Source organism: Schistocerca gregaria, chromosome X (assembly GCF_023897955.1).
Source record: "Schistocerca gregaria isolate iqSchGreg1 chromosome X, iqSchGreg1.2, whole genome shotgun sequence".
Lineage (NCBI taxonomy): Eukaryota > Metazoa > Arthropoda > Insecta > Orthoptera > Acrididae > Schistocerca > Schistocerca gregaria.
In genome coordinates, this window is record NC_064931.1 from 492,158,245 (window position 1) to 492,176,641 (window position 18,397).

The following is an 18,397-nucleotide window of genomic DNA, read 5'->3' on the forward strand; positions in this document are numbered from 1 at the left end:
GACATTTCTGTGGCTGGAAAAAGATCCTGCAAGAACAGCACTAATGATGACTCAAGAGAATCATTCAACATGAGAAAAATGCAACCCTGCTGCAGATTGCAATGCAGAGCCACGAACAAATTCCAGTGTGTGAACCATTCAATGAAACATCACTAATATGGGCTTTCGGAGCTGAAGGCCCACTTGATGATTGCATGACACAAAGCTTTATGCCTCACCTGCATCTGTAAACACCGACACTGGACTGTTGATGGCTGAAAACATGTTGCCTGGTCAGACGAGTCTCATTTCAAACTGTATCGAGCAGATGGAGATAACCTCATGAATCTGTAGACCCTGCCTGTCAGCAGGGGTCTGTTTAAGCTGGTAGAGGCTCTATAATGATGAAGGTGTGTGCAGTTGGAGTGATATGGGACCCATTATATATCTAGATATGATTCTTACAGGTGACACATATGTAACCATCCTGTCTGATCATCTGCATCCATTCAAGTTCATTGTGCATTCTGACAGACTTGGGCAATTTCAGCAGCACAATGTGACACCCCACACGTCCATAATGACTCTAGGAACATTCTTCTGAGTGTAAACACTTCCACTGGCCACCAAATTCCTCAGACGTGAACATTACTGAGCATATCTGTGATGCCTTGCAATGTGCTGCTCAGAGAAGAGATCTCCATCCCCTCATTCTCTTACAAATTTATGGACAGCCTTGCAGGTTTCACAGTGTCGGTTCCTTCCGACACTACTTTATACATTAGTTGAGTCCATGCCATGTCATGTTGTGGCACTTCTGCATGCTCACAGGGGGGCTTACACGATATTAGGCAGGTGTAACAGTATCTTTGACTTTTCAGTGTATTTAACGTAACAATATGGGAGGAGGTTCCCAGTTGCAACATAATCTACAAGCAACTGTAATCATAGTATTTGTATAAGGCACAAAATCACTAATGGTATCATCACATAAAAAATTGATTATCAATTTTCATCTGAAAAATGTAGATGCTACAACCAAATTAGTGAACACAAATGACCTAGCATTTGTTCATATCCAGTATGGTGATATCTTCTTGTATCAGGATACAGAATACAAGTTACCACAAAATTCAAAGATTTAACATAAAATTTCATATTTTCTTCTATAAATTGATTTTTAGTCAACAGCTACACAATTCAGTCAGTTAAAGTTTATGCAGTATGCATACGATAGGGTCTATAATACATTATAGTGACTGCTTATTCCAACATTACAGCTACATTGTAGACCAAAAACAAATTAATAATGAAATAATGAACCAACAAAATTTCAAAACTCATACATGCTTCTTATGGAGAATGACGTGTTAACTGTACTGTCAGAATAAATGCAGTAATAACTGGTAACAAAATTTCAAATGCAACTGATAAAATTGATAATTTAATGAACTAGTTTCTTAAGTTATTCCACAGAAGAGCAGGATAATTTTGTAACTTACAATTATATCATGCAGCCAGTAACCAGTTGTGCGTTCAGCTATTCCCAAGGTCCTTACTGCGTGCCTTGCATATTTGTCAGCATTTGGTACAAACCATGAGTTTTGCAATTGTTTGCTGTATCCTACCATTTTTGTGTTCACAAACCAAGGTATTAAGGTCTGGACTGAAACATTATGGTCCTTGCATTCATACTGCAGTGCTTGAGAAAAGTAATCCATATAAACCTGCAAATTATCAACACTAAATTGGAAAAATCATTCACAACTTCTTAATTTTCTTTTAACTAAGTACCTAAAGTTATGAAAGAAATCAAAATATTACCTTAGTTGCTGAATAAACGGCAAACATTGGTGTAGGCTGCAGAGCAGCAGTAGAGGCTATGTTTACTATAGCTCCTTTTTTCCTTTCCATCATACGAGGTAATATAATCTTTGTTATCATACTGCATGGAATTATATTGACATTAATGTGGTTCTTTATCTCATCTTCTGTCATGTCAATAAAACACATTGGTTTTTCTAGTATAACACCAACATTGTTTACTGTAAAACATGTTTGAAAAACAAACCTTCAAATAAATGAATTTACATATCAAACAACATAGTGGAAATTTACATTATGCAACTGATCTCTTTTTGCAATTTCATAAATAGACAATAAATATAATATTAATCACATCACTTTAAAAATTCATAAGTTTTGAGAGATTCCTCTCCAGTAAGGAGGCATACATTGCCTGACAAAAATGTGGAGCACCCAGAAGAGAAGGAGATAAAATGAAATTTCATGGACTGAGAGGTTATGTGATGTTATTTCAGGTATTGCAAATCAGATTTACAAAGAATCTGGCAATCTGAGCCCACTTGTCAGTGCGATGTTGTACCCCACTCCCCAACCCCTTGGTCTAGATGCAGGCACTGAGCTGCTTCAAAAGGATGTCATAAATCCATTGTATCCTCTCCTGTATCAAGCTGGCCCACAACTGTTGTAATAGGATTTGTTAAATAGTTTGATTTTCAAAAAATGAGGGGGATGTCATAAAATTGCATTTTCATTAGCAATTAAAAATATAATATTTATAAGAAATGACAATTATACTGTTTTGCTTGGTAAACACTTCTTCCAAGAGGTGTTTATTTATTTGAACTCTATGTCTGCTCTAAGGGTAAAAACATACTATATAACCTGCAAACTTTTTTCATGTCACTCATAAAAGTTTTTACACTAGCAATACTCATTTACAGATGAGTGTCTTTTTGTTAATATCACACAAATAGTAACATTTTCTTGTCTTTCTTTTACCATGCATAAACAGTTTCTTCCACTTCCAAAATCGGAAAATTCGAAATCGTGGCTAGTAAAAGGAAACCAAGACTGGCAACTACCACACATATTTGACTTCACTGGAATAGTCTGAGAAATGGTGCCTTCTGAATTCCCAACTTTGAGTAATTTTCTATGATATGGGCTTCTGCTAAGAGAGCAGAGTGAAGAGAACGTCAGAAAATACCCAGCAACCACTCTTGCAAAGGATATTTATCCAAAAGTGCTTGAAAAGTGGGGGCTAGCAAACAAACTGGGAAGAGGCCAAAAACATAACACTTGGTAGAGGAAAACTGGAAGTGAAAGAGGATTTCATAGCAACATTATACAAGCTCTTTGACATCCTCAGCTGCAAATGTGAGATTAAACTACACTACATCTACATCTTCATGATTACTCTGCAATTCACATTTAAGTGCTTGGCAGAGGGTTCATCGAACCACAATCATACTACCTCTCTACCATTCCACTCCCGAACAGCGCATGGGAAAAACGAACGCCTAAACCTTTCTGTTCGAGCTCTGATTTCTCTTATTTTATTTTGATGATCATTCCTACCTATGTAGGTTGGGCTCAACAAAATATTTTCACATTCGGAAGAGAAAGTTGGTGACTGAAATTTTGTAAATAGATCTCGCCGCAACGAAAAACGTCTTTGCTTTAATGACTTCCATCCCAACTCGCGTATCATATCTGTCACACTCTCTCCCATACTACGTGGTAATACAGAACGAGCTCCCTTTTTTGCACCCTTTCGATGTCCTCTGTCAATCCCATCTGGTAAGGATCCCACACTGTGCAGCAATTTTCTAACAGAGGACAAACGAGTGTAGTGCAGCCATAGGGTGGTGGGGTTTCGGGTTCCGCTGGATAGTTCAGGAGTCCACTACACGCAACAAGTGGCTACACCGGTAGCAGGGATTGTGTGATGTGGGCTGGGCGATTTTTTAGGTTGGATGGCCTAGGCAAGTACAGAAAAGGCAACAGCCTCAACAGGTGTGGGGCAAAGTCAGGACATGCGGGGACCAAGCAGCAATCGGTATTGTAATTGTAAACTGTCGAAGCTGCATTGGTAAAGTACCGGAACTTCAAGCGCTGACAGAAAGCACTGAAGCTGAAATCGTTATAGGTACAGAAAGCTGGCTGAAGCCAGAGATAAATTCTGCCGAAAGTTTTACAAAGGTACAGACGATGTTTAGAAAGGATAGATTGCATGCAACCAGTGGTGGAGTGTTTGTCGCTGTTAGTAGTAGTTTATCCTGTAGTGAAGTAGAAGTGGATAGTTCCTGTGAATTATTATGGGTGGAGGTTACACTCAACAACCGAGCTAGGTTAATAATTGGCTCCTTTTACCGACCTCCTGATTCAGCAGCATTAGTGGCAGAACAACTGAGAGAAAATTTGGAATACATTTCACAAAAAATTTTCTCAGCATGTTATAGTCTTAGGTGGAGATTTCAATTTACCAGATATAGACTGGGACACTCAGATGTTTAGGACGGGTGGTAGGGACAGAGCATCGAGTGACATTATACTGAGTGCACTATCCGAAAATTACCTCGAGCAATTGAACAGAGAACTGACACATGGAGATAACATCTTGGACCTACTGATAACAAACAGACCAGAACTTTTTGACTCTGTATGTGCAGAACAGGGAATCAGTGATCATAAGGCCCTAGCAGCATCCCTGAATATGGAAGTTAATAGGAATAAAAAAAAAAAGGGAGGAAGGTTTATCTGTTTAGCAAGAGCAATAGAAGGCAGATTTCAGACTAGCTAACAGACCAAAATTAAAATTTCTGTTCCGACACTGACAATGTTAAGGGTTTATGGAAAAAGTTCAAGGCAATCGTAAAATGCGTTTTAGACAGGTACGTGCTGAGTAAAACTGTCAGGGACGGGAAAAAACCCACCGTGGTACAACAACAAAGTTAGGAAACTACTGCGAAAGCAAAGAGAGCTTCACTCCAAGTTTAAACACAGCCAAAACCTCTCAGACAAACAGAAGCTAAACGATGTCAAAGTTAGCGTAAGGAGGGCTATGCGTGAAGCGTTCTGTAAATTCGAAAGTAAAATTCTATGTACCGACTTGACAGAAAATCCTAGGAAGTTCTGGTCTTACGTTAAATCAGTAAGTGGCTCGAAACAGGATATCCAGACACTCCGGGATAATAATGGCATTGAAACAGAGGATGACACGCGTAAAGCTGAAATACTAAACACCTTTTTCCAAAGCTGTTTCACAGAGGAAGACCTCACGGCAGTTCCTTCTCTAAATCCTCGCACAGAGGAAAAAATGGCCGACATTGAAATAAGTGTCCAAGGAATAGAAAAGCAACTGGAATCACTCAACAGAGGAAAGTCCACTAGACCTGACGGGATACCAATTCGATTCTACACAGAGTACACGAAAGAACTTGCCCCCCTTCTAACAGCCGTGTACCGCAAGTCTCTAAAGGAACGGAAGGTTCCAAATGATTGGAAAAGAGCACAGGTAGTCCCAGTCTTCAAGAAGGGTCGTCGAGCAGATGTGCAAAACTATAGACCTATATCTCTGACGTCGATCTGTTGTAGAATTTTAGAACATGTTTTTTGCTCGAGTGTCATGTTGTTTTTGGAAACCCAGAATCTACTCTGTAGGAATTAGCATGGATTCCGGAAACAGCGATTGTGTGAGACCCAACTCGCTTTATTTGTTCATGAGACCCAGAAAATATTAGATACAGGTTCCCAGGTAGATGCTATTTTTCTTGACTTCCGGAAGGCGTTTTATGCAATTCCGCACTGTCGCCTGATAAAGTAAGAGCCTACGGAATATCAGACCAGCTGTGTGGCTGGATTGAAGAGTTTTTAGCAAACAGAACACAGCATGTTGTTCTCAATTGAGAGACTTCTACAGACGTTAAAGTAACATCTGGCGTGCCACAGGGGATTGTTATGGAACAATTGCTTTTCCCAATATATATAAATGACCTAGTAGATAGTGTCAGAAGTTCCATGCGGCTTTTCGCGGATGATGCTGTAGTATACAGAGAAGTTGCAGGATTAGAAAACTGTAGCGAAATGCAGGAAGATCTGCAGTGGATAGGCACTTGGTGCAGGGAGTGGCAACTGACCCTTAACATAGGCAAATGTAATGTATTGCGAATACATAGAAAGAGGGATCCTTTATTGTATGATTATATGATAGTGGAACAAACACGGGTAGCAGTTACTTCTGTAAAATATCTGGGAGCATGCGTGCAGAATGATTTGAAGTGGAAAGATCATATAAAATTAATTGTTGGTAAGGCGGGTACCAGGTTGAGATTCGTTGGGAGAGTCCTTAGAAAATGTAGTCCATCAACAAAGGAGGTGGCTTACAAAACACTCGTTCGACCTATTCTTGAGTATTGCTCATCAGTGTGGGATCCGTACCAGATCGGGTTGACGGAGGAGATAGAGAAGATCCAAAGAAGAGCGGCGCGTTTCTTCACAGGGTTATTTGGTAACCGTGATAGCGTTACGGAGATGTTTAACAAACTCAAGTGGCAGACTCTGCAAGAGAGGCACTCTGCATCTCGGTGTAGCTTGCTGTCCAGGTTTCGAGAGGGTGCGTTTCTGGGTGTGATATCGAATATATTGCTTCCCCCTACTTATACCTCCTGTGGAGATCACGAATGTAAAATTAGAGAGATTAGAGCGCACACGGAGGCTTTCAGACAGTCGTTCTTCCCGCGAACCATACGCGACTGGAACAGGAAAGGGAGGTAATGACAGTGGCACGTAAAGTGCCCTCTGCCACACACCGTTGGGTGACTTGCGGAGTATAAATGTAGATGTAGATGTCTGTTTAGTGGACTTGTTGCATCTTCTAAGTGTCCTGCCAATGAAATGCAACCTTTGGCTTACCTCCCCCACAATATTATGTATGTGGTCTTTCCAACTGAAGTTGTTCGTAATTTTAACACCCAGGTACTTACTTGAATTGACAACCTTGAGAATTGTACTATTTATCGAGTAATCGAATTCCAACGGATTTCTTTTGGAACTCATATGGATCACCTCACACTTTTCGTTATTTAGCGTCAACTGCCACCTGCCACACCATACAGCAATCTTTTCTAAATTGCTTTGCAATTGATACTGGTCTTCGGATGACCTTACTAGAAGGTAAATTACAGCATCATCTGCGAACAACCTAAGAGAACTGTTCAGATTTTCACCTAGGTCATTTATATAGATCAGGAACAGCAGAGGTCCCAGGACGCTTCCCTGGGGAACACCTGATATCACTTCAGTTTTACTCGATGATTTGCCGTCTATTACTACGAACTGTGACCTTCCTGACAGGAAATCCGAATCCAGTCGCACAACTGAGACAATACCCCATGGGCCTGCAGCTTGATTAGGAGTCGCCTGTGAGGAACGGTGTCAAAAGCTTTCTGGAAATCTAGAAATATGGAATCAACTTGAGATCCCCTGTCTATAGCGGCCATTACTTCATGCGAATAAATAGCTAGCTGCATTGCACAAGAACGATGTTTTCTGAAACTACACTGATTAAATATCAAAAGATCATACCCTTCAAGGTGATTCATAATGTTTGAATACAGTACGTGTTCCAAAACTCTACTGCAAACCGACGTCAATGATATAAGTCTGTAGTTCGATGGATTACTCCTACTACCCTTCTGAAACACTGGTGCGACCTGCACAATTTTCCAATCTGTAGGTACAGATCTATCGGTGAGCGAGCGGTTGTATATGATTGTTAAGTAGGGAGCTATTGTATCAGTGTAATCTGAAAGGAACCTAATCGGTATACAATCTGGACCTGAAGACTTGCCTGTAGAAAGTGATTTGAGTTGCTTCAGAACCCCTAAGGTATCTACTTCTAAGAAACTCATGCTAGCAACTGTTCATGTTTCAAATTCTGTAATATTCCTTTTGTCTTCCCTGGTGAAGGAATTTCAGAAAAGTGCGTCCAATAACTCCGCTTTAGTGGCACAGTCGTCAGTAACAGTACCATCGGCACTGTGCAGCCATTAAAACTGCTACACAAAGAAGAAATGCAGATTTTAAATGGGTATTCATTGGACAAATATATTATACTAGAACTGACATGTGATTACATTTTCACGCAATTTGGGTGCATAGATCCTGAGAAATCAGTACCCAGAACAACCACCTCTGGCCGTAATAACAGCCTTGTTATGCCTGGCCATTGAGTCCAACAGAGCTTGGATGGCGTGTACAGGTACAGCTGCCCATGCAGCTTCAACACGATACAACAGTTTATCAAGAGTAGTGACTGGCATATTGTGATGAGCCTGTTACTCGGGCACCATTAACCAGACGTTTTCAATTGGTGAGACATCTAGAGAATATGCTGGCCTGGGCAGCAGTTGAACATTTTCTGTATCCAGAAAGGCCCGTACAGGACCTGCAACATGCAGTCTTGCATTATCCTGCTGAAATGTAGGGTTTTGAGGGATCGAATGAAGGGTAGAGCCACGGGTCATAACACATCTGAAATGTAATGTCGACTGTTCACAGTGCCGTCAATGCAAACAAGAGGTGACCGAGACGTGTAACCAATGGCACCCAATACCATCACACCGGGTGATACGCCGGTATGGCGATGATGAAAACACGCTTCCAAAGTGCGTTCACCATGATGTCACCAACAATGGATGCGACCATCATGATGCTATAAACAGAACATGGATTCATTCAAAAACATGACTTTTTGCCATTCGTGCACCCAGATTCATCGTTGAGTACACCATCGCAGGCACTCCTGTCTGTGATGCAGTGTCAAGGGTAACCGCAGCCATGGTCTCCAAGCTGATAGTCCATGCTGCTGCCAATGTCATTGAACTGTTCGTGCAGATGGTTGTTGTCTTACAAACGTCCCCATCTGTTGACTCAGGGATCGAGACGTAGCTGCATGATCTGTTACAGCCATGCGGAAAAGATGCCTGTCATCTTGACTGCTCGTGATATGAAGCCGTTGGGATCCAGCATGGTGTTCTGTATTACCCTCCTGAACCCACCGAATCCATATTCTGCTAATGTGCCATGGTGGAGGTATTCTTGATCGATTCTCGATCGTTGGGCCTCTGAGTGGCGTTTCTTTCTCTGTTGCGGGGCACCTCCTGGCGGCAGGTGGCACTGTCTCTGCCCGGGGGCGTGTGCCCGGGCAGTCAAGTTTGGGCACGAGCATTGTCTTTTGCACCAGATGGTGGGTCCCTCTGCGCTATCGCTGGCCAGGGCTGGTGTTACTTGCTGCTGCCTAGGTCAGTGGTTGCAGTCGTCGCCTGATTACCAACTTTCCTACCCTGTCTGACTGCGCCTTGCTGAGGTCTGGGTGACGATACTTGTGCTGGATCATCTTTCTTGCGGCAATCTCCCTGGACCGCAGCTTGGCACGAGCTTGTGGCTGTGCTGCTCCCAGATTTAGTTTACAGGGGTGTACTTTTCCGTTTTCCCTCCTTACTCGTCTGCAGAGTGCCTTTGGATTCTGTGGCCTGTAATTTCACTTGTGCCAAGTTCCGGGGTTTTCGGGGATAATTGATTAAATTATGTTTTGGAATTGATGGGATTCTGTGTGTTTGTCTGGGGTTTTTGCTGGCCTGTGCCTGTACGATTTCCCATTTCCTCGCCCGGGCGTCGTATGTAAAGATTAAGGTGAGTGAATTTTGGTAGTCCCCATCCAGTGGTTCGGTGGGCCCCGAGACAAATTGCTTTTTTTGCACCCTGCCTGTCCTATCTCCCTGCCTTAAGGTTGGCTCCTCTGTGCCTGTGCCCGAGTGTGTATGTGGGCGACGGTGATCGTTTCCTGACTTGTTCACCGTTTCTTGCTGACTTCTCTGGATAGACTGCCGAATCTGTAATTTTGTCTATGCCATGTTATAGTTGCTTCAAGTTGGTTAGCACACTCCCCTTGGTAATGACATCTGCGCACCTATGAGATTGAATAATGTTTTGAACTATTGTAAGCTGGCGGTTGTCACCATGTGTGTTAAATTTTAACTTGTATTTGAGTTTTGGTGTAATTGTATTTTGTTAACTGAGCTAATTTTTCTTTCCCACTGCTGCGATGTCCGAAATGTTAAAATCTAGCATTGGGCTCCTTGTGAATTTTTATGTTGATAACTGATGCAGCATTTTAGTGTAATGATTTATCTTTTAGGTTTTGGGAAAATTTTATCTACGCAAATCCTTGGGGTTAAATTGTGCAACTTGTGTGTATGATCTATGGAAATATTGGGGTGGATTGCACTTTCTCATTAGGCCTATTACTTATTGTTTTACTAAAGACATTAAGGGATATTTGTTGAAAGGTTTTTTTGTTTTAATTAACAATCAAAAATTTAATCTTACCTGTGAAGCCATATTTGTGCAGAGTTGTTATTTAAATATCGTTGTCTCCCTAGCTTGCCCTTTGCTACTGTATTAAAAGTGTTTGTTGTTTTGATTAATCGCAGCTGCTTGCCTAAAAGAAATAAAGCTGATTTTGAAAGATTGAGAATTAGTATAACCTATCACTCCAATAAAGCCACCATGTTTAAAGAAAAATTTTGGTGCTACCATTTGTTTCCCCCATGTTCCCCTATCACGGCTCAGCTAACACTCATTCGATATTAACCAATGCGAGCAGCAATGTCACGATCTGATAAACCGCAATCGTGATAGGCTACAATGCAACCTTCATCAAAGTCGGAAATGTGATGGTACTCATTTCTCCTCCTTACATGAGGCATCACAACAACATTTCACCAGGCAACGCCGGTCAACTGCTGTTTGTGTATGAGAAATCGGTTGGAAACGTTCCTCATGTCAGCACGTTGTAGGTGTCACCACCTGCGCCAACCTTGTGTGAATGCTCTGAAAAGCTAATCATTTGCATATCACAGCATCTTCTTCCTTTCGGTTAAATTTCGCGTCTGTAGCACATCATCTTCGTGGTGTAGCAATTTTAATGGCCAGTAGTGTATATTCGGTATTTGAAGGTCCATGTCCAGCTGACTGTAAACTGAAGTGCACATTTCCTGCTCTTATTCTACGGACATGAAGAGCCTTGTCAAAGTACTAATGTCTATTTAAGGTCAAGAGACAAGGTTGGCTCTGTTGGACAGCATCGAACCATGTTATTCGATCTATCTGAGCACAGAAGACAAATTAAAAAGCAGAAGAAGCAATAAGATGAACTAAGAAGGATTTCTGAATACAAGCAGAAAAAAGAAGGAAGAGTTAACATTACAACCAAATGAAATTCGTTTCTCTGAAGAAGATGAGGAGACAGCTGATGTTAAAAATGAACATTCTGAAGATCCTTTGCAGACACAATGTGATGATTCTGATGTACCTTCTACTTCAAGTACAAGTCAGTATAATACATAACAATTGCACAATGTTACACTGCAAAGTACTAGATTTGGTGTCAGTTTATGTGCTACAGCTGCTGTTACAACAGCTCCAAACTTGGATGCTGGATTAATTACTGAAGGAGACAGGAGGCTTCTGGTTGATCACAATAAAGTAAAAATCACAAAGGAAGAAATCATGAAATAACTTGATGAAGAACATGCTTGATGTAGTGTAGGCAACACTGAATGTATCTTCTTTGATGGACGCCAAGATTCCACTAAAGTTCTGTTAGAAGTATATAACTACAGTCATCAGTTTCTAAGTATTGTGAAAGATGAGCATTACAGAATTTGCAGTGAGCCAGGTGGAAAGCATCTTTTCCATTTTACTCCAGAGAAAGACTTAACAAAAAGGAAACCTGCTCAAGTTTTTGCTAACCATCTTGTGGATTTTCTAAAGAAAAATAGCATTGATTAAAGTTTGCAGGCTACTGTAGGTGCCTCAACAAATTTTAACACTGACTGGGAAGGAGTAGTCAGGCATGGGGTTGAGACAAAGCTTAAACATAAACTCATCAGTTGGTCTGTGCTCTTCATACTAATGAGCTAACTTTGCAACACTTGATCAGACAGTTGGATAGGAAAACTTTGTCTAATAACAGGTGGAGTAGTAAGATTGGCGACATACTTAATAATGCAACAGAACTTGAAATCAATCCCTCATTTGTCATTCCAAAGTCTTTGGTTCCATTGAGTCACACAGAGTCTCTCTACAGATCAGGCTTATGGTTACAGGATAACTCAGGCTATAAGGACAGATGCAATTCTAACTGATCTGGCATTATTAGAAATTGGTCCTGTAAGCCACATTGGTGGTTAACAATTGCAAATAAGATTTGTCATGTATGAATTTCAAATCATGGCCTTAAAGACAACAACTTGGAGACATTAAAACTGCTTGTGGAATACATTGTGACCTTCACTCTCTCTGCTGGTTCATTATCAAATCGAAATTCTCTTTGATGAAAGAACCCCACCACATTGTTTATCAATTGAAGCTCCTAAAACTCCAGAAGGAGGCAATAGTAGAAATTGTTCTGCCTACAATCCAACACCATCATGGTTAGCAGTTAGTGAAATGGTGAATTGGACAATTTTATGTTCAGAAGAGCAAGAACAAAGGAAAGCAGTGGTCCAAAAGATAATAGACTTAACGGATGAAGATGACGATGATGATTATACACCAGTAGAACAATCTGTATGCTCTAGGAAAACACCTGCAGTAAATCCAAGTGCAACTTCACTTTTGGAGTGATAGACTGGTGAGAAAAAGTATGTGAACTTTCACCTACTTGTAAGGTTTTAGGCATTTCCCATTCTCAAGCATGTCTGAAAACATAACAACACACCATAGCAAAATGCAGCTAAACACAAATCATATAACTACACTGGATGCACCATTACACGAACATAACATTTACCTCTCATAACATATGTGGCTACATGATCATCATCATTAATTTAAAAATCATGTTCCATGCAAATCATCATCATCATCATTATAATCATCATCATGTAAAATATAAAGGTGCATGGAATGGAAGTGCTTATGAGAACAAAAATATTATCATGTTATTTAAATGTCACTTCCAATCAGAAGCACAAAGAAAACAAACCTGGCAATATTTCCAATGAAAAATGATTTGTGTTTTACTGCTTTCTGCTATGGTGTGTTGTTATCTCACACACTTGAGAATGGGCAGTGCCCAAAACCAGTAGCATGAAAAAGAAATAAAAATTTTTATACACAGTCCAGTGTAATAATGTTATTCTTCAAATCACACCAACAGTTCACGCAGACATGTGTGGATGAGCACTGTTCTGCTGAGGAATGGGACCATGATACTGTCTGAATATTTCAGTTCCTCAACAATAGAGATCTGCTCTTCAGTCATGGAGTCATTGGGGAACTGCTGTGTGGTGAACATCCTGTGCCATGAGAGTTCTCTCGGTCACTACCATCCATTACCTGAGGTCATACCCATTGGTTCCCCATACCATGATGCCATAGCACTGCTGTGCCTCTCCAAAATATTGGAATGCTTAGATCATTGGGCAACAAGAGCGGCACATTGTCAGAAGAGAGTCCATGTTCCACATTTCCTGCTGACAGTTCTGTTGCAGACTTCCAAGTGGAAGTATGTAGGACAATACATTTCTTGTGGACAAAACAAGTGTAGTGCAGCATTCAATAAAAGTTACTTGGCCTGTCACAATAACGTGTAACTTAATTTCTTAATGAAGGAATTAAAGACAATAGCTCTCATGGGCAATGATTTATAGCAATGGGACAAGTTGGAAATTTGTGCCACATCAGAATTCAAACCCAAGTCTCCTGCTTCCTAGGCAGATGTACTGACCACTAAACCATCTGGATACAGTGGTCACCACAAGCACATGAGCTACCCTTGCATGCCTCCTGTCAGACTCAAATTCTTAATTTATATCACACACTTCTGCTGCAATGCACCTGCTCATTTGCCTCATTACACATATTTGATTTTTCAACTAGCCCCACTGATAAAACAATGCCCACTTGCAGCTGATGTCTTTAATTCCTTTGTGCCTTGATTGATAGCAGTTGCAGGATCAAAATGGTGTCTGTTCCTTTGGATCTATCCACAAGAACAGATAAAATACATAAAACTTTCTTAATTCACCCTCATATTACAGCCCCTATCAGATTTCTGAAAGTTAACACAAAGGTGATGCCACATTGGCCAGGTCTTCAGTTGACTTTGTTGGATAATTGCTCCAAGATTTGATGTGATGATCATTGTACTTTTTACAATGCTATGATTGTAGTGGCTTGAGCCTTTGGAAAGTAAGTAATGTTCATAGGGGGTTACACATGATATGTAGTGAAGACAGGAAGATAGAGAAACAGAAGGGAGTGAGTTAGTTAGTTTCATGTTCCATGGATCATTTTGCATGATAAATCGTACTGATGTGGAACGAATCATTGTCCATTAACATTGTAAATATGTCTACATGATGAACATTTATAAATTTATTTTATTAGTATTATTATTAAAACATGCAGATTTGAGTTAGTAGTTCTTATACAACACCTTTTACACATTACAATAATAGAAATTCTTCTACAGAAAAAAAGGAGTTGTCAAGGATAAGCTTTTCCAGTTTATTTCCAAATTTTACATTGTTTTCTGTCAGACATTTTAAATCCTCAGGTAAATGATTGACAATTTTAGTTGCAACAATGTGCCATCCTTTTTGTGCTAAAGATAACCTTAATGTGGAGTAATGAATGTTCTTTTTCCTTCTGGTATAGTAATATGTACATCATTGTTCCTTTTGAACTGCAGTAGATCATTTACAACAAACTTCATGAGGGAATAAATATACTGTGAAGTGGTAGTCAGAAAGCCCAAATCCTTACACAACATCTACAAGATAATTGTGGGTGAGCAACACAAATTATCCTTGCAGCATGTTTTTGGGCTTTTAAGACTTTATTAAACATGAGTTACCCCAAAACATTTATACATATGGCATTATTGACTGAAAATATGCAAAATATATCAACTTACTGATCTGTCTCTCATCAAGATTTGCAGAGATTCTATGTGCAAATGTGACTGAACAAAGTTGTTTTACGAGTTCCAAAATCTGCTTTTTCCAGTTTAAATTCTTATCAATATGGACACCTAAAAATCTTGAAGTTACCACCCTATTTATTATTCCCTCACAATGTGTTGCACTTATCACTGGTGTAGTATCCCTATATATGCAGAACAGAATATGTTGTGTGTTTTTAAAAATTTAGAGTGAGACCATTTGTGGAAAACCAGTCACTGATACTTTTACGAACATTGTTTACCATGTCTTCTGTTTCTATATTTCAGCTTGGATAGATTACAATACTAGTGACATGTGTAAAAAGAACTAATTCTGCTTGTTGTATCTTAGACAGAAGACTATTTGCACACACGAGGAACAATAATGGCCATATGATTGAGCCTTGGGGAACCCCACATATGATTTCTCCCCCGTCAGAATACTGTCCCCGGATATACTGGTTGAATTACTAAGTACAACTTTTGCATTTATTGTTTAGATATGACATTATCCAGTGATTGGATATACTTTCAGTCCCACAAAGCTTCAATTTATATAAGAGAATACAGTGATTCACACAGTCAAATGCCTTAGATAGGCCACAGAAAATATCAAACAGTGCTATTTTATTATTTAATGCTTATAAAATTTGATGAGTGAACATGTAAATTACATTCTCAGTAGAGCAACTCTTCTGAAATCCAAACTGTGATTTGCTGAGGATATTACTGTTGCCCCAGTGAGATGCTATTCTAGAACACATCACCTTTTCAAAAATTTGAAAATGATGTCAGCAGTGAAACAGGTCAGTAATTATTGACATCTTCCCTACCAACTTTCTTAAATTGGAGTTTGACTATGGAAAATGCTTTGAGTTAGTGATGAATTACATATTTAAGATAGGACAGAGGTTACTGTATAAGAACAAATCTTTAGTACTCTAACGGAAACATCATCAAAACCAGACAAGCTGTTATTCTTGAGAGACTATGTAAGTTCCTTCATTTCATGAAAAGTCGTTGATAGATTCATACGACTGAATTTTATGAGAGCTGCTTTCTCAACATACTGCAGTGATTTTTCTCTTGAAGCATTTTTCCCCATACTTCCTACTACACTTAAAAAAATGATTATTAAATATATTTGCTACCTGTGACTCATCATTTATAGCCCTACCAATCAGAAAGATTTCTGACCTTCAGATAAAATTACATGAGGCTAAAAGAGATCTGGATAGCTTAAGTAGAAGAAGGGCAAGCAGAGATGGGAAGTGGCAACAGACAATAGAGGTAATAAGCACAAGACATTTTTAGACAACTTCGCAATAAATATATCAAATAAGTTGTGCTAGTTGCTTCAGTTAGAACTGAATTAGCTTCATGCACATGTAGGCACAGACATCATACAACGAACTTCCAATAAGTAATAAAAAGATGTATTGTAGGAAAGCCAGTAAACTAAAGGGAAATTTTGTTGTTAGGTAATTCTCCTGATACAAGAGTGAATCACATGTTCCAAGATTAACTATGCTTAGAATAACAGGTCACCAGTTTTTAAAACCTCATGGTGGAGGATATATGATTACTGTGCACGGATTTCAGAAAGAGTTGCACAATGGTTATAGGGAAATGCTGGGTAAGAGTATTGACAGTGATCTTAAGTTTTCTACACAGTATGACCAGCTAAAAATAGTCTCAGCACTGAGGGAATCCAAAGTGGTATTTACATTGGCTTTACGACACAGCTCACCTCATTTTAGCTCATTTGCAGTGAGAGTTAATTTGGAGTTATAATAGCTACTCATGTCTGAACTGAGGTCTCATACTGGTGTGTTTCCTGTTGAAGATGGAATATGCTATGAACAACCTTCACCTAAATAAGAAGGATAAAGGAAAACTAGCTAGACTAATTAAAAGAAACTTGGTGGTTGTATTGGGGGGGGGGGGGAGGGGGGGAGTGGAGACAGCACTGTCATGAGTGGCACAATACCAGTGCTCAAAGAGGTCACAGCAGCATCTTTTCCATGGTAAAGAAGGTAGAAAAAAACCATGCTTTAAGAGATGTTGTTGAAGACAATAACTAGACACCATAATTATGGTGCATATATTGCATCCATGCCAGGTGATACTAGCTAAAAAAAATTCAGCAGTCAATAGATTTAGTTATCTATTTCCTGCCCACATTTTAGCAAATATAAAATGTCATTACAACAACCAAGGAATGGGTAGTAAAATTAATGAATATTTGCGCTACTAAATTAATGGTCAAGGCCAGGTGACATAATTTGCCATTCTGAACAAGACATGACTGCTGGTAAAGGTATGGTGTCACACAGATTACTGTCTTATTACTGCAAAGAAAGGAGGAGCTGCCACATATATGAAATACTCACATACATTTAACAATATTTATATTAATAAATTTGCTCAGAACAGCATCTAGAATAATGAATGACAAAAATAGAATTTCATAACAAATCATTTATATTAGTAATTGTGTGTGAAGCACCTACAGTTAATATTCAGCCAGTCATAACTCAATTTGAAGTTCTATTGCCCTGCTTCAACGTAAAAACCAAAGGAATAGTGATTGCTGAAAATTTTAACCTGACTTTACTAAAATCCTTCAAGGAAGAATTTATTGGAACCAGTAAAATAAATTTCGTAACAAATAGGAAAATAAATTTAATTTCTAATGCACTGAGAGTCAAATCTAATAATGAAAATAATGCTGTACTCTATTACATGAAGAAAAACCACATTACTCACCCAAAATTCCAACATCCAATTCACTAAGCTTCTTCTTCACATCTTCATATGCTCCATAACCTTTACTGAAATCTGTGACTGCTATTTCAGTCTTTACTCCATACAGTCTCGCTGAAAAAAGGAAGTTAAAGCAATGAGTGACTAGGTTTTTTAAAGTACTTGTTTAATAGTTCAACATGTGGAACATCAACAACAGGCTAGGCTGGGACAAACTAGAAAATCTGCAGTAATTAAGTGTTACCTTGAGTACAAGCATCACGTAAATTATGATGAGATGAAAATCTTGGCTCAGGCTCCAGGGTGCAGGAAAGTATCATTGGAGAGGCAACTGACATCAAGCACAACCACACAGAGACTCTGCATACAAATACAGCAAATAGTATTTGGACTACTCTGGAAATGATGCAAACATTTCTTCAGTGCCTCTTCAAACAGCAGATGTGGTAAGAAAATGCCTATGGTCCAGCTGGGAGCAGATATGACACAGAGTGTCAATGCAGTGAGCATCATACGATCTATTAGAGAGCACACGGGTACCAGGTGATCACCATGAGAGTGGACAATGTACAGAAGACATCTGAATTGAGAGCAGCCATGAGGACTACACAACAGATGGATCATCACAAACAGAATCATAGGAACGACAGGGAACAGGGATAGAAGGCAGGAAGAGCAGCCCCCCTGCCAGTTCAATACAACAAGAGCACCTGATGATGATGATGATTATTATTATTATTAGGAGGATGGGGTATATCATTGAAATACTGCAGATGTAGGACATTAGCAGCTAGCTAAATTTCCTTGAGGATTTCAGTCAGCTGAGAAGCT

General features: G+C 39.5%; 1 protein-coding gene across 1 annotated transcript in view; it reads right to left on the bottom strand.

The window, feature by feature from the left end:
* The window catches only part of LOC126299547 (hydroxysteroid dehydrogenase-like protein 1), a 111,031-nt gene that overhangs the window by 31,545 nt on the left and 61,089 nt on the right, over positions 1-18,397 (bottom strand). The window contains exons 3-5 of the mRNA XM_049991542.1: positions 17,570-17,680; positions 1,804-2,024; positions 1,482-1,706 (exon numbers count right to left, since the gene is read on the bottom strand). Of these exons, the coding sequence (XP_049847499.1) occupies positions 1,482-1,706; positions 1,804-2,024; positions 17,570-17,680 (557 nt within the window). The remainder of the gene's footprint in view (positions 1-1,481; positions 1,707-1,803; positions 2,025-17,569; positions 17,681-18,397) is intronic.